The sequence below is a fragment of the Melanaphis sacchari genome, unplaced genomic scaffold (assembly GCF_002803265.2).
Source record: "Melanaphis sacchari strain LSU unplaced genomic scaffold, SCAv2.0 Contig11_pilon_pilon, whole genome shotgun sequence".
In the NCBI taxonomy this organism is placed as follows: Eukaryota; Metazoa; Arthropoda; class Insecta; order Hemiptera; family Aphididae; genus Melanaphis; species Melanaphis sacchari.
Window position 1 is genome coordinate 2,669,402 of NW_020270469.1, and position 25,780 is coordinate 2,695,181.

Consider the following 25,780-nt stretch of genomic DNA (forward strand, 5'->3'; position numbering starts at 1 on the left):
TAGTATTCATAATGCACCGATACATATTAGTTCAAGTTTGTCTTTTTTGTAAATCTGTATGCAACTACAATAAAATATATCTCAATAAAATGACGTTACAACAATTACTTGTATTTTATAGTAAAACTGCTTATAATAATATATTAAAAGCATAATTACAAGAATGGTATTGAAAATTGCATACAATTTTATTGTGCTCTTAATACTTTTTTTGTAATCTGTTTTTAATATACATTTCTCTTCGTAAAGCTGAAGTATTCATACGAACTCCTTCTCTGTGGATCCTTTGTGTCGCTGGCTGTGGAAGAGTTGTTAACTCCTCTTTAACATCATGATTCAAATCAATTAAAAGATTGTCGATGTCTCTGTATGTATCGAAAATAATAATATTAGGTAACATAGAAAAAAATTATAATTATTTTTTCTTTTAATAGATTATTTTTTGGTTGTTTGCTGAGAAATAATTTTAGATAACGTCAATTTCAAGCGTTGGGAAAATAACATATTTATTTTAAAAGATTCCTTTTAAAAATATAATAAAAAAACCAACCCATTGTATTTTTTCTATATTCAATTATAATTAAATACATTTTTACTAATCGACTTTAGCTATACGTGTAAAATATACATACAATTTATTGAAAACATTATAATTTGATAAAACGTAATTTTTCTAACCTCATAACTAAATCCTTCGTTGGCTTCACACCAATAAGTATATTTTTCTCTTTAGTATTTTTTTGTAATGATTTTGTTGGGTTCGGAATTGGCTCAAAGTTCTTAAATTCCAACTCCATTTCTTCTTGTTGATCATCTAGATCATGTAATTTTGCAGATTTTTTAACATTTTTGATCCGATTTTTGTTTGTAAATTCATTTATTAAAGCTATAGTATCGATTCCAACAATTTCTGTGGGGGTTATCTGTACTTCTGTCCGAGAAAGAGTTGTTAAATCCACTTTAGCGTTGTTATTCAAATCAATTAAATTACTATTAACGGTGCTGTATGTGTTTATAAAAAACATTAGGTAAAATTAAAAGCTATTATCATTTTTTTTCTTTTAATTGATTATTTTATAGTAATCTGTTGGTAATCTGTTAATAACCAACTTTATATTTTAATATCAATTTTAAAAATGTATAAAAACACAAATATTTTAACAAATAAACCAACGCATCATAACATTTATCTCTATTTAAATTTAATACGTTTTTACTAATTGATAATAAGTTAATTTATACGATATAATAATGATAATTTGTGAATTGTCGTACCTTATAACTATATCTTTTGTTATTGACATATCATCAAATATATTGTTATCTTGAACATTTATATAAAAAGGTTCCTTTAAGTTTAAAACTGAATCAAAATTCTCAGATACTAGCTCCACTTTTTTTTGTTGATCCTCCAAATCATACGATTTTGTAGATGCTGTATCTATTTTAGGAAAGTTTTCGTTCAGGATTTGTGGTTCAATGGTTGTGTAAATTAATAATGCTTTACATTCTGCATCGTCTAGATGCAAACAATTTAAAATTAATTACCAAGATTATTAAAAATTTCAAAGTAATATAATAGGTACTTGTATTTTTTTTGCTAAGTGTCATTTTTAGTTTTTATGTTCAGTTGAATTATTCAAAGTATTAATAATGTATGCGATATAAAAGTATTAACTTATTGTTTTGTTTTGATTTAATTGTTTAAATTTAATTATAAATTGTAAACAAATATGTTGTCCGGGTGATAATCTTCTTATTTTCACTTTTTATATATAAAAATAATATTATATATTTTATTATTATTCATTGAAAAAAGTATTTCATAACAACCTATATATATATATATATATTTCATACTATATTATTAAATTTGCAATAAGATTTTTTTTTTTTTTTATCATTGCGAGAATTTAAAGTAGTTATTAAGCGTATAATAATTTTATTAAATGATATTTAACTTAATAATTACCTTATCATACTCAATATAGTAATATATTATATTAATTAAGAGAAAAAAATAAAAAGTAGTAGGTAGATAAGGAAAGTTTTTAATAATGTATTACTTATCATATTTATTAGATTTTTTCAGAATGAAACTTCTACAGAAAAATTTAAATGTTAAATAAAAGCATAAATTACATATTATTTTATTATACTATATTATATATATATATATTAATAATAATAGCTATACACATAGCTATTTGACAGTTAAACATAATTATCTATCAATAACAATTAGTATTTTATTGCTTGGACTAGAATAAAAAATTATAAATGTCACGTTATATTATATTAAATTATCCAGTGTCTTGAATTTCTACTTCTTTGTAATTTTTATTCATGAAAATGTTTTTATTGTAATTTTCATTTAAAATCTTTTGATATTGTGTAGAATATATTACACATAATATGTTTTTATATATAATTTGTATTTAAATCTAAATGTTGAAACTTTGATAAAAACCATGTCAATTAAATTAATTGCACATTATTATTTATGTTTTACAAATAAAAATAGTAGGTATATAAAAAATTATAAATGGGTATTGGATATTTTTCGTAAAAAGTGTTTTTTTTTTTTTTTTTTTTTTTTTTTTTAAACATTTAAATAAAATTAAATATACATGTACCTGAACTGCACAGTAGTATCATATGATACCATGTATACTTTTGTGTATTACGAAGTAACATTAATATAAAATCGTTAAAACTATAGATAATATTAATCTTTATAACATAACTAAACTATAAAACATTAAAATAAAGTCAAAAAATAGTTAAAAGTAAATAAAACTTAACAACAAACATAACAAGAATCATGTTTTTTCAAAATAACGTATTATGATTTTCGAGCATTGATAATATAAACTGTATGATATGAGAGACATCAAATATTTTATGGAATAAAAACTACATATGTTGATTATCAGATTATACTATTAGTAGTAAATAATTATGTAATCTAAATTATTTTACGCCATAATATGTAATGGTATCATATGATACCTACGTGCATGAAGATGTTAAATCAAATCAGCTAAATTCAAAGACACAAAAAATATTAAACAAAAATAATATCTAGGCATATAAATAACACTATAATCAAATAAATTAACATGCAATTAAGAAAAAGACTTAAATAATTTTTCAATAAACTATTTACATTATATTCAGAATGTAGAAATTGTCCACTGAAAGAAAAAAACTAAAGTTAAACTTATTAACCTTTTTAACTGATCGAGAAAAAAATACTTCTGTTATAAATTATTTACTCCTTACTGAAGGATCTAAAAATAATAATTATAAGTTACTTAACTAATTAAAATTATTAACTCGTGATAAATAAAAGACATTCATTAGGTATCTGTTAAATAACTTCCACCCAGTATCCTTAAACACTTAAGTGTCATAAGTAGATAATGTTAATAGTAACTGAAAAAAATTAATAGAATTAAGTCTTTTAAATTTTTTTTAATATAACTTATATAACTATGATTTATAATATACATTAGGTATGTGCTGTTCAATAGTATTAAAGTTGTATTAAATATATATCTACTATTAAACAATAAATAAACAAAAATGATAAAAATTAATGTAATTTAACGACAAACAAAACATATTATAAAATAATTACAGAATTTATTTGCTTGCAAACTTCTTGTTTTGTAGTTTCAATATTTTTTTTTAAAAATAATTTCCTTTCATCAAAAAAATTTCATTTATGGTATTTTTAATGATTTCAAACTTTATAAGAAATGTTCAAACAATTTTTGATTTTGACATATCAGAGTTGTAATTAGTATTTAATATTAGAAATGTAAATCAAATTTTAAATTAATTACATTAATTACATTTTTAATCGAAAAATAATAATATAAATGTATTTTCAGTTAAATATTATATTATATCAGACTTAGTAATAGTATTACAATGTTATTGAGTATTTTTTTGTAACTCATAAATAAAATAAAATAATTTTATAAAATAACTACACTATATTTGATTAGATTATTTTAGCAATAGATAATTAATTTCAATAACGTTGGTGGTTATTTATTTATCTTATAAAATATCATAAACAGTAATAATTGTATAGTACAAGGAAAAATGTAACTATGAGACTTACATTTAATTTTAATATTTAAAAATAAACAAGTATTATAATATGTAAAGCATAATAAACTAACACGACTTTTTTTACTTAATTATTTCTTTGAGATAATTTTTTTAACTCAAATTCTAATTTATCGACTCAAAAAGACTCAAGTTATTTATTAATTTAACCATGCTAACCTTATGTTTTTTTTTTTTTTCTAGTAAAGTAAATATTCAATTAAGACCATAGGAAACAAAAATAAGATTAAAAGCTTAAACAATCTTGGAAAAATATTATTATACTTAAAACCAATTAGTTGTTTAAAAAAATATACCTAGATTTTAAATTTAAGGGTTTTATATTACGTAATGTTTTCTCGTGTTTATAAGACAAGTAGTATCAATAATAGTAAAATAAAATGGTGTACCATATCATAAATTGTATTTATTTTGTTTAAAACTCGGAGATCATTGTAAAATATTTTAAATCTTTACATTTGAGTTGGCCAATGAAACTCACATTTTATTTTTACATTGTAAACATGAAACATACAATACCCAGATACAGACTGAGTTAAGTGTTAATCGTTCCAAACACTGCACGCGTTTTTCGAACATAAATAATAAAACCTAGTGAAAGGTTTTGTACGCTATAGAGGTAGTCTTATGTACCCTGTACCCATTACTGGTACATATCTTTGAAATTTTCATGTACTAAAAGTGGATATAATTTTACGTACAAAAAAAAAAAAAAGGTAATATTTTTTAACGTTTTGTTTTAGATTGAGTAAAAAGTTTATAGAATTAATTAAAAGTTCTGAGAATATTATCCTTGTAAAAATTAACATAGCAATGTTACACAGTAAAAATGTCTAAGAAAAGATTTTTAAATCCTGGTCCCGACAGGCATATTATAATATAACTAAAGATATAAGCTACCTGTTTTTAACATTTATTAAACCTATAAATAATTGTAATGTATCCGGTCGGTAAGTATAAATGTTCGCGTTTAAAATAAATGTTTACCGTTTACCTATCAAATTTAGTACACATATTCTGTATGCTTACTTGAAAATGATTTTTTTTTTATTGTTATTACCACTGTATTAAATAGATTCTTAACTAAATGAAGGCAATTTATTTATACTGTTAATTAATACTGCAGTGTTGTACAATTGTCATCATCCGAAGCGCACATACTTCATATTATGTAATGTTCGTATCCCTTTTTAGTTGTGAAAAGATAATGAATAAATCATAAAATTAATTAATAAGTGTATAATGCACCACGCATTCAAGTATTTTTTTTTTATTTTTTTTTTAATTAGTTTGTATAAATAATTTCCATTTAAATTTATTCAAGTATTTCTTAAGAACCGTTAATCAAAAATTCTTTGCAATAGTATAATAATAATATATTTTACCAAACATCAGAAATGTTATGTCTTGTTTCTAATTTTTAGTTAACTGCTGTAACGCGTGAGCGAGCGTGGATTAAAATTTTTATTTTCAACGACTTTGAATAAGAAATTATTGACTGCAAATATAAATAAACAAATATATACAATGTATAATAGTTATTACTTTGGTGATTTTAGAGCCATCAACCACTCTTCTCAAATATATTTTAAAGTTGGCCAACTCGAAGTGTCTTACACAGAATTTCCGACTATTTCAATGTCTTTATTACTAATTATTATTATTTTTTTTTTTTTTGAAATATCTATTTTAACAAAAGTTGTATAAAATTAGTAGCCTGAATCAACCTTTGCATTGGAATTTCAAGTTTTTTAGGGGAGTGCATGAGAATTTTTGCGTGAAATGTGGGTTTTGAAAATCGTTAATTAATGTACTAGTTTGCTTAAAGTTGTACACAAACTACAGCTATTATGCCATGTAGAAATAAATACAAACCGTTATCATTTCTTATTTATTTCTCGTTAACTTCCACATAAATGCATTTGATAAGATGACTAAATATTAATCTGTTAAATATGAAAACAATTAAAATTAAATGTTAAGCCTTCAAAATTGTATAAATCGTACTATATATAATATTATGTATAATAAATATTCCACAGTGGTCGTAAATTATTGAGTCATTCATATTGTATTTTCAGCATGTAGATTAATTATTATTTTACATAGAAAGTCTACATTTTTATGTTTCAGCTAACATAATGTAACTGTAAATAACAGTTTTATTCCTGTGTATTTCATATATATTTTATTTTATTTTTTTTTTGGAAAGCTTTCAAGCCATAATTTTATTAGGTATTATAATTAACTCCTAATTAACAAGAAAAATATACTTAAAAAAAAATACTCATTCTGTATATTCATGTAATCTTTTAAAAAATAACATTAATTTTCGGGAACTAATGAAAAATAAATATTTATAACTTCCAGTGCACTTCAATTAACACGAAAAAATAACAGTCAACATAATTATAAAGAATTTAACACGATTGAGCGCGATACGTATACGTCATAATATGTGCATAAGTCAACTTCGAAATGTGCATACCACACATCAAAAATGTGAGAATAATATTATGTTCATTGAAATCTTATATCAACAAGGAACATCATGAACTTTACTTCAACTGTAGGTGAAAATAAAAACAATTTTTCCACGTTAAAAGATGATTTTCTGTCAATAAATCACACACACTACAATAATAATATACTATACGCATATATTCTTGCACCCTTTGGGGTGAAAACCCAATGGCCAGTGGTCGAGTGGGTACACATATTATATTTACGACTTTGAACCCTTTGTCCGGACGCACGTTTGCTATTCGACGGGGTTTGTAACGGCGGCGATGACTGGACAGATGGGCGGACGGTGCAGTGCGTATATATTATTATTATTATTATTACTATTATTATTATTACTATTATCATCACAATATAGGGAACCCGTCGGCACGCGTGTGGCGTTGGGTTTTGAGGGCGGATAGGAAGGACGCATTATTTATGATAATAATAATAATAATGTTATCTATCCTTATATTTAATGTTTGACGATAGATGGGGGTAAGAATTTGTTTTTTTTTTTTTTAGATACGGTGTGGGCCACTGTGATTTCCATGTTAACTTAATGAGAAAAACGAAAACACTCGGTAGCCCACATTGTATTATACGTATGTAAAGAAATCATGGCAACAATAACGCTATGACTTATAAATTATAATATTAATATTGTTGAGTGAAATTAAAGTGCACAATATCGGTAGGGCGTCAGCCATGGTGAGTAATATATCGAATGTATTATTTATATTGAAGCAACATAGTATCTGTAGATATTGTTTTGATCAATCATTATTACGATTTTTTTTGTAATGCTATTATCCAGGTTTTAAAAGAAAAAAAATCATTAAGCCATCTTGCTGTTGAGTTAAAATATGTCTTATAACAATATGTTTTCTTTCTTGTGATTAATTGATACAACCACATGCCAATCGACTATTTGACTATATGAAACAATATTATACTATATAAAACACTATTAAAACAAATTTAAGACTATATATTTTGTTTTTGTTCTATAACTTTTATTTTATAACATATTTTTATTGTATTACAATATTTTTTATAGTAAGTAGATCTGTGAATTTACAATACAATTCACGAATATTATGTGAAGAAAAACTAAATATAATTTTAATTTAGTATATTATGGATACTAGATAAATATTATTATACCAAGTAGTTTTTATAGAGTTCCTCAAATATTATTATTGATGATAACTTAAAATTCGCGATATTTTCAGAGCAATTATTAATATAACAACTTTGTTTCTAAATTTTTAATGCTTTAAACTCATCGATAGGTATTAAATTATACTTTTTTATATTACTATTAACTATAGACTACAAAGTAAGAATTATTTCGATTATTTCACTTCAGAAATTGTATATATTATTTATAAATTTATGATTATTCAAAATATAAAATTGATTATCTTCTCATAAGTAATTCATTATTTATTAATCCTATAAATGGAAATTATTACTGTATTCAAAGAATCAGTAATAATATTTGTAAATCAGGTAACTAAAAATATTTTATTTTTTTTTTTTTTTATGTTCTTAGAATTGACGATCTTGGATTATTTTTTCATATTATATTCAGTATTATGCATAATTGTTATTAATAAATAGTTAACAAACTAACCAACAAACTACATTTTAAAGATAGTTAAAATATAATCATAATAATTTATAAAATAAATGAACAACCCATAGAATTTTAAATATTTCTATAATGCGAATAACTTAATTCTTTGTATAATATGCGTATTACTAATTTAAATTGAAATATAAAATACAACATAATGTATAAACGATACTTCGTTAATATTCGAAAATTTTTCAATACTATACAGAGAAATTCTTAAGTAGGTATTCATTTTTTATTTATTCAATTGTTGAATAAAATATTTTAAATTTGTAACAGAAATTTTTGAACTTATATTATTAACTGACAGTAAAACAATAAATGATTGCATTAATTATTTACTATTTAATATCACGATGTTAATCCAGACTTAACAATGGTAGTGAACAAGGAATAGCCTAGGTGTTACATTATAATTTACCGTCTCTGACTATTATTATATTGTATCGTGCGCATAGTATCACATTGAGTTAGCTAAACTGTGTCTCCAAGATACCTATAGGGGCTCTATATGATTGTCTCGTCACCGTAATAGTCATACTATTTTTTTTTTCGTTTTTTTTTTTTTATCAGAGCTCTCTGGTAATTCACTTCCAATTTTTTTTCAGAATATTTAAAAATTATTAATAATTATATATATATATATAAAACCACCCCCTCACCTTTGAAAATTTATCTGATTTGAACACTAAACCATTTGGTTATTGAGAGAGTTCAAAATTGTTAAGTTCAATAACCTCTAACAAAAATACTTATTATAGTAGGTATACAATATATAAGATCGCTTCTGTAATATATCGTTAGGTAAATTTAAAATCTTTAAGACATAGTATACGCAAAATAGAATCGATAAAGATAATAAATTATACTAATTGTGCATATTTTATCTCAATCGTATAATTTATGAAATATTGGTCGGTAATTGTATGCGGTTCGGATATAAAATAAAAATATGATGCATTATTATATTATGATGAGCGTAACAGATAGCTGCAGACTGCTGATGCTCTATCGTAAAATTATTATACAGCTATTGTGTTCGTGACCCACCACTTGCACCTGACATCGATTTCAGAATATTTATTTTTTATCCATCGAATAGGCTTAAAATTAATTATTAAATAATTCTTTGTTTTATTTTTATTATATTATTGTCAAAGATGCAATGTCACAAACTTCTATGTTTATTTTTTTTATTTTACGGCCACACTCAATAATGTGCCAAAAAAAAAAAAAAAAAAAAAACAAATTGCATTTGAGGTAAATTTAGTTCTAATTAATTATGTTACAATCATTTAAAAATTACTCACGTTTTTAAATCTATTTACCTATCATAATATTATTGACAATAATTTTGCATTATACAATTCTTTTTAAAAATCAAAATTTTCTACTGATATGTAAAATATAAGAAAACATTAATTCATATTTTATTTAGCTTATAAAATGTATTTCTAAATTTTAAGTATTATTTTTAATTTAAACTATATTAATTATACGAGTAGTAATTGTTAGTGGTTCTTAGTTCTTTTTTTGCATTAGTGTAATTTTGTGAGTAAAGTAAGTCATTAAATTTATAATTTTAACTTTAAACATACTTATTATTTTATAAATAAGTAAAAATATATTTCATGAATTATTTCTAAATATTTTTTTTTAATCTTCAATATAATATATATATATATATATATATATATATATATATATAATGAATTATGATATGTCATTACTCACATACGTGTTTACCTGTTTATAATGTTTATTTGCTTATTACTAGTAATTTGATTAAAAAACACTATGTTAAATAAAAAAGCTCACTTAAATTCATAAAACCTTGGATCATATATATATATATATATAATATATAAATATTATATTATTATTTTAAATAAAAACTAACTGATAAAATTTATAAAATTGTACACGCAAAATAACAATAACATTATTATTATTATTATTATTATTATTATTATAACAATGTAACTACGAAAGTACGGAATGTTTTACTCGTCAAACCGTTGACCCGTAACCTCGCATATTGTTTTTTAATCTGCAGAGATGGCAATCACAATATCATATTGATTGCGACTATTTATATGCAGGCAATGTGTTAATCATTTTTGGAAATGTGCATTCCCCATTTTCTTCATTCGAGCAAAAGAGGTTTATTGTTAACAATGCAGGTGTCATAAATTTAATTTTCCGGTCTGCCAAACTCAAAGCTCATCCAACAATGCACGTGGTGTATACAGTAACGTGTATTTACATACACACAAACATTTATAATATAATATACGGTGTTCTGCCTATTGTCATTTTTTTAACGTTTTAGTTCGTCCATTATTGTTTAATTTTTTAATCTAGCATATAATATGAGCAATATCATGTAATACATAGGTACGGGCTGTATTCGGAATATATAATTTTATTAGTATATAAAATATATAGAATTTTTTAAGTATGTTTAATAATGATAATAATATGATATTAACGTTTTGAATAATATTGCGATTTGCGAAAATTAGTTGTGAAATTTAATTTTTGTTTAAAAAGCATATGAATCATGCTATATTACAGATCGAGACGACCGAAAAATCAAACAAATTATTAATAATTATAACGACTCTAATGGTTAGGGGTGAGAGAACTCCGAGTTTGTGGCCTTGATGAATCAATTAAATTGGTTTAGGGTCCCATTTTGCTGGTCACAAAGTATCATTAATTTTAAACTTAATGGAGTACCGTCGCTATATTATACTGCTGTATATGCCGTATACCTTGCTTTTACGCACTCTCTGAATATTATGTAATATTTTTATGATTACGGTACATATTATTACTACAATAATGCATACTACGATATGAATTGGCTGTTACGGTCTTAATATTTAATAATGTATGATGGGGTTACACCATCGTTTTATTATTGCACCCTAATTTTCGTATTATATATTATGAAACATTATGTTATATTATAATTATGTCAATAATTGTCACTTTTAAAATGCATTATCTTCATACACATAAGATAGGTATTATATCAATCAGCTAAAAATAATATTTACAATAATTTATAATATGAGTGATTTTTTGTTTTCTTATATATGCAGTTGATAAAATAGTTTGTATATTATAATTTAGTATAATAATTTTCAGTTGATTTTTGTTTAGAAAATTCTAACAGTGATGTATATGTTATGCCTATCCAAACTTACGTCAATATTTAAAACAAGATAGCCATATTTCAATTCGCGAAAACGATATTGATAATATTTTAAGAAAAATTCCGTTTATAATATGTCTAGCCGATTTACGTATATGTTACGTACCGTGTTATTTTACACATATATATTATACGGAGAGGTGATGTGTATACCGATGGAATAACATATTCAAACAGTGTAGTATCGAACGGCTATGGCGATCACCTGCACATCGTGATATTTAATATAATGAATAAGACATGATCACACGTCCTGGACTTCTCAGAAATGATGAGTAAACGATAGTGTTAACATTGTACTATTTAATATGACAATCAAGACTTGATCACACGTCTTGTAATTCTTAGAACCCATGAAATCGCAGGAAAGGCACCCAACTGAATAATACATTTAATTTAGAGAGCTCCTTTAGGTCATCGGAAGTCACCACCTCCTCAGTCACCACTCTTGACGGTTAACCATATATAAGGGAGACCAGGGCAAGAGCTCAGCAGATGGTTAGAGATATTCGAGACGCTCAGAGGCAGGTCGTAACACCACTCACGGTCTCGTCTATCAGTATTTCAGAGGCAGGTCGTAACACCACTCACACCATCTTGTGCTTATAAAATTGTATTCTTGTACGAGTTAATTGTATTAAATAAAGACTTAATCTTTTAACTTGCAAACATTAGTATTTCTATTTCTACGTTGATATATGTATCGACGTTGACATAAGGGACGCAACATATATATAATATAATATATTTTAGTTGTCTGTTTTACACTAGTCATTTGCGTTCAATTTTTGAATCAGTAAAAGCTATAAAGTATAAACATTACACACAGATAGTTTATGTTTGTTTCTTTACATCATTTAACTTTAAACTTATGTATAACAATGCAACTGTTCACACCTACGCAACAACTGTAATGCACCTTATTAAATGAAACTATTTTGTGTTTGTTATATTTCAAATTTTTAATTGCTATTTTTGTTTTGTTTTCTTTGAACAATGAAAATATAAAGATTACTAATCATAATATGAATTTTATTTTTTATAAAAATAATTAAATATTTTAAAAATTAATAATATTTATACATATAAATAGTACTATAATTATTCTACCTACACAAGAACATTCTAATGTATTATAATAGATAGGAGTGTTTTTAAATTAAAATTTTTAATTTTTTTATAAAACTAAGTTAAAATAATTACACTTGATGTACATTGTAAATATTATTCTATCATAATAATATGCCATAAAACTTGGAAAAGTAAAATTCAAAAATAAAATTGCTTTTATTATTTTTTAACGTTACTTAAAAAAATTAACAATGTATATCACATCATAAAATATTTTCTACTTACATAAAACACGCGCCCATAATAATAAATTAATATTTTAAATAAAACATAATGTTTATACAAATAATTATAATATTATAATCTGATCAATATGTATAAAAAAAAGTTTAAAATTCATAACTAAATTATGTAGTCCAAACATTACATTTTTATCAACCGTTAGAAAAAAAAAGTTTATAATACGAGTATAACTGTATAAACTGATAAATTTAATAATATAATATTGTATTTATTTCACTAAATCGCTTGTCGTCATGGGATAGACATTAAACGATTTAAAAGACTATAAATATAAATTTGTTTGGCAGTGAAAAAATTTACTTTTCAAAACTTTAACGAATTCCATTTTATTTTCATTCTTCATTGATTTATTTTATTTGAACATCAGTTAAATTCAATTAGAATTAACCATCAATAGATAAAATTAAAAAATGTTTACAACAGCTATATTAAATACTTATTCAAACTGTATTATTATGTGTTATTGCCTTTTCTATTATTATTAAAATTAGTGAGACCATATCAATAATATTGTAAAACATTAAATTAAAATTAAATGGAACCATTTCAAAAATTTAATGCTGTTAGATTTAAAATAACTGACACTGAAACCATTTAGATTATAATTTACTTTTTACTTTCCAAATCTGCGTCTTTGTTTGTATGATTTAGTTTTTCGGAAGGAAAATAAATAATGTTTAACTCGTAAAAATAGATATATTCACTGATTTACACATAATTTCATTTAGTGTTTAAGCAATGCTGTCAAAATAATTTACATTGTTATCTTTTTTTTTATATCTTGGCTTCTCAAGGGAAGCTCGTACATAAACTAAAACATTGTAATTATGATTTAGGGGCTAGTTTTAATTGAAGCCATTTTCTCTGCAGGTAGGTAATATACAGTATAATTCCTATATATATATATATATATATATATAGGGGACACAGATTTACTGAGACCAAAATATGCATTATACTTTTTTCTTGTCCCCTCATAATTTATGATTCTTAAGGGTACCCTACGTTCATCATGCGGAATTAGCAGTTATTTGCATTGGCTAAATCTGGAAATATTATTCATATGCATTTGATTTTTTTTTCCGTTGACATTTAGAAGAAAACACAAAATAGATGACGTTTAAATATTAAAATATGTTATGTACATCTACTATCAATACTAAATATATACTGGCATGTAATAATACATATTTATAACAAAACGTTATTTATTATTTTCAATTTAATGATTTTTTCTAACCTATTATTAATCCATTATTTATTTTATTTATCAAAACATTATCCAAATTTGTACATATTTATGTACGATCATTAATTTTAATAACATAATTTAAATTACAGAAATTAAAGATAGGTTTCGTCGAATAGTGCCACTCGGCAAATTGATTTGGCAGTTGGACTAAAGTAGGCCTGGAGCAAGCATTTTTTTAAGCGTATATTAGAATTTTAGAGGATGAAGTAAAAGGAATATTAACTGATTACTAAATTACTTTAATTATTTTTGTATTTTTATTTTGTGATTTGAATATAAATGATAAAATTGTGAGAAAGTATTAAATTACATGACTATATAGATAATAATATGCAAAATCATAACCTCAACCATAATTTGCATTAATATGAATATGATTTTTTTTATATCTATATAATTGTGGGTTTATTGCTATAATTATAATGACGAAAAAAATATCTTAGAGTTCCATTTGCTAATTGCTTTTATATTTATATAATTAATTGAACGAAAAAAAAAAAAAATGTTACCGAGTATAAATACATAAATTGTTTTATATCAACTCGTTAGTTGATCTGATATCAGTTAGTGCATTATTTATGAGTTCAGAAAGGTCTTCTTCAATGTGTTGAATCTTGCTAAGTTGCAAATTAATTATATTCCATACATAGTCTAATCTGCAATTATAAATTTGACTTACAATAATAGTATTCAAAATGTTTTAATTATAATTTATTCATTTTTTAATATTGATTATTGCATACTATAGGACTTAGAATTATTTAAGCATTTTTTTTTTTTTTAATCGAAATAGAACTTTGAAAACTACTTCCTATGAGAAAAGTACATATATAATGAAAACTCATAAAATATTCTATAAATCAAAATAGTAAATAGTTGACGAAGTTGTTTATGTTTTGATTTTATAAAATATGAATAATGTTTTCAGTTTGCAGAATGTCAATTAAATTTAAAAAAATAAAATTTAATAAAATTCCCTTTATACTATTTTTTTTTTTTTTTTGTATCATATTGTTTATATAATATTTATATTTTAATTGCTAAGAAATTATTGTCATGAAAATAATTTAATTGGTATAGTGTTTTTATATATATTTTATTTAATCTTATATTTATACATAGATACAATAAATATTGTTTTAATTACAAGATAAAAATAAATTCATTTAATGGAGTTAAAATTATAATTTATTTTATATGATATATTAAAGCATAATATCTTTAATAAAATCTCACAATTTCTTTTTGTTTCACAAACATAACAAAAAATGATGAATGGAACTTTTCAAGTGAAATTATTAATGATCTTCTCAGTTTTTAAGATAGTACCCAAATGTCAACATGGCACTCTTGTGTAAAGTATAAATCAATTTTTCCTTGACTTAGGTCTTCTTTCTGTATAGCTTTATCGGGAATGATATTCGAATTTTAAAGTAATATAATATATACTTATAGTGATAACAAATTAACCGATATCTTCAATACAACATTTTTAACCGTTTGATGGTTAATGTAATAACGTCAATACCCTATATATACATACAGTAAAGAATAAACGCCTTTTAAAATAACAAAAATACTAAAAATTTTTCTATAAATTCTTTGGAATACCTAATTTTCTCACTATTTTTATTTTTTTTTCTTATATTAAATTTAACAAACATTTTTTATTTAAAAACCAATAGTTGCAGTTTAATGCAGTTTTTATAAAACAGTTCAAATTTAAATAAAAACTATATGGATAATGTAAAAATATCCAAATATATATATACTCGTATATTAAAATAAAGCAGAAAACTTTGACATTTTTAATCCATTCGTGGTGAAATTGTTTTTCAATTAATTTATTATATTCTACATGCTTTTAAAAAATCATCCTCTCACTATTGCACTGAAAATCATTCTTAGAAATAGTATACCTATACAGATACCTTAAATCTATTTACTTACATATAATTCACGAGATAATTTGTAAAAAACCACGCACGCGTGGTTAACGAGCATTTTAATTAAATTAATATCGAAATTAACACAGCGCCATTTGTAAAGGACACATCTGATGACGGCGTTCGTTCATACCCTACGAGAACGGGAAAAAATTGAACGATTATATACCAACCCCGCGATAGGGTCTAAAATGTCTGGTGATAATCAATACGCCAGTTGATTTCGTGTCAATGCAACGCAATCAGTAAAAATGTTCGGGCCCACGACGTAATTCCGTTACTGCGATTTCACTAAATAAAATACTACAAAAGTACTTTTATATCGTATAATATAGGTACATCCATCATTGTCCACCGTTAGTATTTTAGTATTTGTCGGTACTCGATGGATATATTATTATTATCCGAACAGTTAAACAATAAAATTGAAGTAGTTCTGTTTATTTTATTATAATTTTTTTTTTTTTACAATGATGAATTAGTTTTTTGTGAATAAGGTAAATTTATTACGTCGACAGTTTAAACGAATGGACAAATTTAACTAATTATAAATACTTCTACCATTACTAATAAAAATAATGATGATAAATATGCGCTTCTAGTTTGTAAATCTCTGTTTTTTTTTCGAATCTATCATGAAATATTATTTTTATATCAAACGAATCTAGTGCAATGTAAATATTTATATGTAAGCGCTAAATTCAAACAATATAAGTAATAGAGGTTATAAATGTTTTGATTATACTTCGAAATATTTTATATATAATAATTATTTCTGATATAGGAAACTAAATGAATTAACTTTATGTGAATAAGAGTACTGTTGCAGTCGATATAGAATACAATCGTGTGCCAACAGCCGTCACTGTACTACATTATATACTTAGTTCCTTACTACGACATATGAAATTGTTAGAAACAAATTATTTGCTGTACGAACACTGGGGTATCAAATAATCGACGATACATATGTAATAAATTATAGTATTCGAATGAACGCAAGAGTTCATTCCATGATGGGGCATACAAGTCTATAGCGATTTACCGTCAGATCTTCACTACGTATTTGCAGCCGCGGTATCTTCCAGACAAACGATATACAATTATTGGCAAAATTGGCATCGATAACTAATAATATAATATGTATCGTATCGTTTCATTTCCTTGCAAAGTAGCTATGGGGAGTTAGACACAGGCATTTTTATTATGTATATTGGATATTATGTACATTGTACAGTGTACACATAATGTAAATATATAGTCTTTACCAAGGGTCACCAAATGGTGGTCTCCGGGCCACATACGACTCGCGAATACATTTTATCTATCCTACAAACAAAGAATACTTTTTCAAATACTTCTAAATTTCTAATATTACTAAACAATTTTGGATTTTTATTATATTTATAATTGATTTTTATTTTAAATTTTTTCAAAAATTTATATCATTAGTACTGTTCTTAATGTGTATAAACAATAGCAAATAATAAATAAAAAAAATAATGTTCTCATTACATCCAATTTTAAAATAATACCTATTATATGTTAAAAATATGTACTAAGAATTTTGATAGCTCGTGAAAAATGTTCAGATTTCTTATGTGGGACCCTTAGTTTATACGGCATACCTCAAATAATTTCTGTAAATTATTGAAAATTATATTATTGTGATAAATTTAACACAAGTTGATATTATACAGTATACATATTAAATCCTTGTGTTCGTAATAATATCAAATAAAATTGATTAATACTGTATTATATATCATACTTATTTATTTTATTAAGTATGTAATTAATTTATAATGCTGTAAAATCAAATGTCCGTCAACGTAAAATTGACGACTCTGCACGACCAGATTTTACAAAGTATAGACAACATATCACAATACATATTTATGTATATATTCGTACATAAATATCTCACGACACGTCATCTCTAATGACTTTTCATGCAAAATATTAACGTACACGAAATAAACGTATTTATATAAGTGTATCGATATTAACTTCGTTAAGACAATAGCCAAGTGAATATTTTTTACTTGCACGATAGGTTTAAAGAATTATACAGACCAATTATACCGTGAAACTTTCACGGACATTTTGTAAGGCCATAAATTGGTAACTTACTCTAGAATTACACGTAAAGTCATATTATTCATATTATATAATATGATAAACAAACTAACAGAAAATTGAGTATTTTGGCGAGGTGTTTTCGTTAATGATGAAATGTGGGCTATAGCGTATAGGTGACCAGTTTTATTCACCCATCGAAAGTCTAAAAATTAAATTTATATTCAACCCGTATAAACGTACTATCACATGTAGTACCTACGTAAAGCATATATGCATATATAACGCATATATATAATATACATAATGATTTGCTAAAAATGCTAACTCAAATTATTATTTATTTTAGTAGTTATTAATTAATTAATAAAAACTTTTATTTGTTGAGGATTATATTCTTAAATACTTAGGATTTTAATAACATTTATAGAATGTAATGTAGCAATAAAACTTCTTTTATTTTTCATGAAATTGTCCGTTTTCCTATAAAGTGCTTATCAAATATTCTATATTGAAATTAGGATAAGCAATATTAGATTTATTTAACTTTGAGTATTTTATAAGAAAAATAGGTACAGTATAATAGGTTTTTAAAGGTATATGGTCTATGACTACTCGAATGTTTTATTAATTAATATTAACCTTACATAATTTATGCAAGTTTTCAAATTATAATAAATATCATATACATTAGATATTACATATATTTTATATTTCTATATTAAATTTACTAGGACCATCTAGGTATTATTGTTAATATAACAATTTTTATAAATCAGAAATCACTTGTTTATATTTTTTAATTTGAATACATCAACATTTTCAAAATAAAGGTTCGTTTTTATTATATGTTTTTGTCGCAATAATACACTCCTTAAATAGAGTTAAAAGTAAATACTTATTATTCAAATAAATATTGAAATTCTTCATTAAAGAGAAAATCGTGATGAACTTTATCGGTAAATTTACTGGTCACTGAGTATACATTATATACGAATATATTTACCATTTTAGTAATAACCCAAAAACTCTGCAGCAGCTGGTCGATTACATCAAGTACCTAAACCATTCTAATCGCGATATCTGGCCAAAGTGGTGGTTGCGAATTTAAATCAACTAATAGATAAATACGCTTTGCAACCTAAGCGAGTGTTCGCTATCGAAAGCCTTCGCGAGAGTGTCATCAATATGTAAACAAACAAATTCAAATAAGCCAAGTCTTCCAGATACACACTATATTATTTATCTATCTATACATATAAATTATACCAATACAATATAGTTTGATCATTTATAGTGCGCATGTGAATTGTTTAGATTTGCGTTATCTATCTATTATAGAGGTAGCTCGGGGTCTTCGTTTGAAAGCGTTGGTAAACACATTACATTGCCACTAGCTAATACATTTTCTACATCTCAGAAGAAAAAAATTAAATAAACCACTGAAATTTATTTCTAAGATTATACAAACGACGGGGTATTTTACTTAACAATGATCTTTTTGCGAATTAGAAAATATTATTTTGTTGGAAAACATGATGTATAATTTATAAATACAATAAAATATTTGTTCTAATTTTTTTCTATTTTAATGTGGATATTTGTGTGTTTTATATAATTGTTAGAGATACAGCTCTAAGCTGGTTTAATTAGTTCCTAGCTCATAGTTTTAAAACATTATATCGACCCTATTTTGATTAGTAATGTATTTTTTTTTTAAAGATCAAGATCTAACGGAAATTTAAAATAGAAATAAAACCTAAATGCGCTTAAGACATAAAAGTAAATTGAACCTAAATTACTTGGATAATATTTACGATTTGAAAAAAATGTTTAAAAATAAAACAATATTTGGACCTAATATCCTAAAACAATATTGTTGACCTACTTAACATAATATAATATAATACCAACATTTTTTGTTCTCTAAAATCATAGGTTAAATATTCTGTTTTAGTTGACTTTTAAATAATTTTTTATCAAGAAAATAAGTCTATGATAAATATATAGCTGTAAAATATACTAATATCGACCAAGCATACTCCATTATTAAAAAAAAAATACAATATTGTTATAGGAAAATTGTCACCATTATAACTTAGGTACTTATAAAAAATAATTATGCTTGAACTAAAAAGCCTTAGTATATATTAACCTTTGTTTAACATATCTTTAAAATAATATGAATACTTAACTAGTTTTTTATTATTCTTATTTCCTATGAATGAAATTGAAGTTTACCATGTCTGCTTTTTTTCATATGATTTTAAATAAAATATCATCGTAAAAGGTCACGGTTGTTTTCTTTTTTTATATACACGTTATGAAAGCATTTTCCGTTTAATTGAACTTTACTTCGCACGAGTTATATTAAATGAAAAGAATTTCAATAGGTAAAACAACTACATTTTCTAAGCCTCGATACAGAATATTTTAATATTGGATATTATATTATATTTTTTTTCTATTTTCTTTTTATGATTATACTGAATTTATACTGTGTATTCTAACCTATTTTTAAAAATTCGTTTAAAAAATTAATTTTTGTTGATATGTTCATTGAAATCAATTAGGAGTACATTTTTCGTTAAAACATTTTTTATACGCGTATTATAAATGTTTTATATTGAACGACAGAATTAATATTGTTATGTTTTCGTTTTATTTCGGAGACATACAATTTTAAATGTGTATACGTTTAGATACAAATTTACAAATCGTATTACTTCATAATCTTGAATGAGTAATTTAATTTAGCGTAATACGAATAAGTTTTAATTCTTAATAACGATTTTGTAATTAAATTATTCTAAAAAAAATAAAGGCATATTTAAAATATATATACTAGATATTAATTTACCGTATTTTTTCATCAGTAGCTCATAATACTGATAATTTGTAATACTTTTATCGAATACATTGTTTTAACAAATACTTTAGTTAAACGAGTTTATTGATAAAAATTCTATTATTGTTGAAATAATCGATCTTATCTACCAAAGTAGTTTGTAAGTAATATTTTTAAAAATTTGGAATAAAAATATTGATAAACAAAAGTAAAGTAAATACTAGTATTCATTTTCACCTTTCAAATATAAATTGATTTCTTCAGTCACAACGTTAATTAATTGATTAATGAATTTAATAAATTATTAAATAGATTTACAATATATTTATAATTGTAATTAATTCCAGATAAACTATATTTTATATTATAGTTGTTGATATCTCTGTTCAATTTAATATTCAGTATTCAGTTTACTTACATGCATATTACCAAGAAGAATATTTGTGTGAGTTAATATTGCACCAATTCTTGTTGAACTGACGATTGTCATATGTAAACAATTAATAGATGAAAATATCTGCCAACTTTGCCATTATCAGATGTTACGTCACGCCATTTAATCAAATGAAACAATTAATTTAATGTTTTTTTTTTCGAAAAAAAATTAAATATAAGTGATTTACTTTATTTATTTTATTTCAAAATTATAGCATTTGCAACCATTGATATTTCAAAAATAATAAAATATTTACTTTCATTAGTTTTTATACGCTGATTTTTACTTTGAACATTTATTCTTAAATCCACCATTAAAAAAAAAAAAATCTCAATATAAATATATTTAAGTATACCAATAAAGTTATAAAAAAAAGTTATCATATAAATCTGTTGTTTTTTTTTTATTTTAAAGATTATATTAAAATATGCTCTTACGCTATACATTAAAAGTTCAAATATGATAAACATTTGAATAATTGTCATAATAAATTCATATAGGTAATATAATAGACCTATAAATATTTATTGATTAGATTCTTATAAGTAATTATTACAATATTTCTGTGGTCATATATTGTAAAAAGTATAAACATTTATTTTAAATTTAATGTGGAAATATTAAATTTAATTAATTTAATTTAAATTCCATGCTAAATAATAATGTTATTACTCATTAGGTATTTAATATGAGATAACTTTGTAAATTAAAAATCTATTGTAAAATATGTTTTGAATGAATACGTTTGTAAAGTTAATAACTCCCGACCTATACTTTATTTCACAAACTGTACTAGAAACATATTCTAACATGTTCAAATACATTATTGTAATCAATTTTATTAGATGTGTAACATACCTTTATTTATTATAATCACATTGCCAGTTTAATTACATGAAATTACTCGTAACCCCTTTAATTTACATTCTTAATATAATTTCGAAAACGCCAAATAGCATCTTTCCGTATAAAGTGGTTTATGAATCTCCTTTATAAAAGTTGATCCTATTGCATATTACATTTATAATTGTCTACATATACTAATAGCTTGAAAACTACACGCAGCCACTAATCACATTTAATACTTACCTATGTTCAATTGTATAAGCTAATTATATTTAAACATTCAGTTACGTATTATCATAATGAATACCTTAGAAAAGCATTAATATGCTTAACTCTCTTCGGGACATACGATAATCTGCTTTTAAAAATAGTTTACGATTACTCAACAATATAATATTTTAATATTTGAGTTTTAAAAAGATGACCAATATCAATCAATATAATTGATGAATTTAATTTTACGCGTCAAGCACACGTTCCGCGTAATAATAAACGAATTGCAAAGACTGAAACGTGACTCTTTGCAAGTCTCTAAGATATAATATCCCTATCCCAAATAACTATTAATAAGTGAAAGATATTAAAATTTATTTTTATCTATTTGAAAATATAATTTGGTTTTATTTTATTTTGTCTAATAAAAAAAAATAAAATATCGGAAAACGTAGTATTAACTCTTATAATATTATTGTTTAAACGAAATACTAATTTTTCATTATCATGATATATAATATTAAAGAAATATCCGATGGGTACGATAAACGTGACTTAATATTATGTAAGCTGATCACGCGCCACACCATAATCGAGTTTACTCTCAATCATTTATAATAATACGGGTAATAGTAACAGTCTTATGAAATTGCGGTAAACATAGCTCTGTTGCAACTTCGATAATAATACAATATAAACTAGATTATATTCGAACATTTTTTTCTAAGTACTATTTGGTATTTATTTAATTCATTGACCGTTGAAGTGAATTCTCGCATATTTATAATCAAAATTGGTTATTATAATAATTTATGTATGAAATGGCTTCAACTGATAAACGATCTGGTAGATTTTGAAATAACGTGTGCCAAGAAACCCCCAAAGGCGTGATATAGATCACGGCACAACACTTGTTATATAGGCGTTGGAACTGGGCAATCTGACGGAAAGCTTGCGGTGACGGTGCAGGAATCGAGAAAACTCATAGGTGAGGTGAAGTAGTTGCGGGATATGAGCCAGAGTTAAGAGTACGATGCAAACAGACGAGCGGACGTGTAAGTGGGAAAAGCCACGCGTTGAAATTGACGACCAATCCGACCGATTCAGCCGACCGATAAATCAGGAACGGCCGCACGTTAATTGTGCCTCCTCTTACACCTCCTACTCTTACACGTATACTCGCCTTTGGTACGCGTGTGGATTCAAAGTTCATTTATCTTTGGAATTCAAGAAGTCCGATTTTAGCAGTGGCGGCAGCTAAATCGTGATAGGGGTGACAGTGGCGAATAAAGGAGAGTAGAGGTATCCACTGTCGGCATGGTGATGAAAGAGAACCGACAAAATAGAAAAGAAACGGGAAAAAGGTAACGGCGCGGGGTAAAAACGTTGTAAAAAGATTGTATTTTCAGATATAGGAGTCGGAAGCAGTAGTTGAGCAAGCCACGAGGAGAGGTTTTTTATTAATATATATATATATATATATATATACATATAATATATGCTCAATGCTTATAGCTTAGGTTTGTGAAAGTCCAACAGTGAGATGTGTGACACATCTTCTATACGGTCGCTATAAATCCACTAGTCGATATACCTTTTGTCCACCACTCCACATCCTGATTTCTAAACCCCACCTGAAAATTCTATCGAATGGTCTGCTGGACGACGGAATGGGCTTTCCGATAAACATGACCGCTACTGCCGCTGCACCACTCATAATATATACTTACGCGGAGTTTGAGATAGGGAGAATGAGAAAGAGAAAAAGTGATTGAGAAAGGATAAAAAAACCTTTGCTTTGGTTCTATTATAGCGATACTGAGTTTTGTGTTGATACGAAATAATAATAAGTATTACATGAGCATATATTGACAGTAGCACATTATCATATTTAGTATACTAGTACCACTGCGATTGATACCACAAATGTCGGTGATGTAAGTTTATTATAAATAGTAATGATAAATCGGCGAAAGAGGAAGTGCAAAGTTATTTATAAGGAGAGTTATGCACGTCAATTTACAAAATTCGAATACAAACGAGTATAAGATATCCTAGTGTATAATAAATAATAACATTGCAATATATCTATTAAAATCATTATTTTTAATAATTTAATACAAAAGAGAATTTCCAGTTTTCTAGAGAATTTACTATTTATTTTTTAAACTATATATACTTATAACTTATGCATAAAATAATATGTAATAATTGATATAGACTTTAAATCTAAAGTTGTAAAAATGATAATAATTTTATGTCGTTAACGTAAGATCCGTGCATTCAATTGATAGTCACACTGCAGACATGCACGGAAGTCCGGCCCTATAAATGGTAATAATTTACATTTATAGCTGCCCATAATAAATAGGTATTGAATAATATATAACATAACCAATACGTTAAATCGTTTTCGTTTTTATCGTGCCAATTTCATTTAATTTTATATTGCAATAGGAGTATAACGATTATTGATGGTTTTAAGTTAATCCTCTATGTAGCACTGCTGGTAAAAATCAGTGATTTTGGGTATTATGCAATAAATTTTTTTTTTACATTATTTACCCAAAATACACAGACAAACGTTTAATTCTGTCACGAATAATTATTTATGGTGTTTTAAACTATATATCTACGATTTAAAACATGTGTTACATTGTTATGTATAGTATAACGTCATAATATTGTAACTCATAATCGGATTTTTTTTATTGTCTTCTCATAATGAATTAAACTATTTAATCATCAGAAATTAGATTAAATAGATATTTTCAATTTTAATAATAAATTAATTGATAATTTATTTATTTATTTAAGTATAAAATGGCTATCGATATGTTTATGAAATAGAATGTTAGTAGGTACGCGTATGTTGATATGAATAGTACATCTTTATCTTGATAAATACATTTCTATTATACAAGTATTTTAAACTTACTAATTTTACATTACCATTTCTGTATTTTAGCTTATGTGTGCATATGAACTACAAACCCAACTATGAGAACTAACAAAAATTACCCGCAAATGAATTGGAATCGTAATAAATACTTACATCATTATAAACAAATCTGATCTCTATCAATTTTTGGGGCAAAACCGTACACTCGTTTAAAACATAAAAATTAATTATTTTCCATGTTATCGGAGTGCATTCTTCCCAGGAATAAGGAGTGTGAATATTTATCAACCAACCAAAATCTCGTTGGTTCGCCAAGAAATAAGCATAAAGCTCGCCACACCATTGCTGGACCCTTTGAATTTATAAACAAC

At 24.7% G+C, this 25,780-nt stretch overlaps 1 protein-coding gene across 1 annotated transcript in view; it reads right to left on the minus strand.

Moving 5' to 3' along the window:
- Positions 1–217: 217 nt before the first annotated feature.
- Positions 218–25,780, minus strand: part of LOC112604286 — a gene marked incomplete at its 3' end in the record, with an annotated part of 49,023 nt that continues 23,460 nt past the window's right edge. The window contains exons 2-4 of the mRNA XM_025353252.1: positions 1,342–1,519; positions 679–1,002; positions 218–365 (exon numbers count right to left, since the gene is read on the minus strand). Of these exons, the coding sequence (XP_025209037.1) occupies positions 218–365; positions 679–1,002; positions 1,342–1,519 (650 nt within the window). The remainder of the gene's footprint in view (positions 366–678; positions 1,003–1,341; positions 1,520–25,780) is intronic.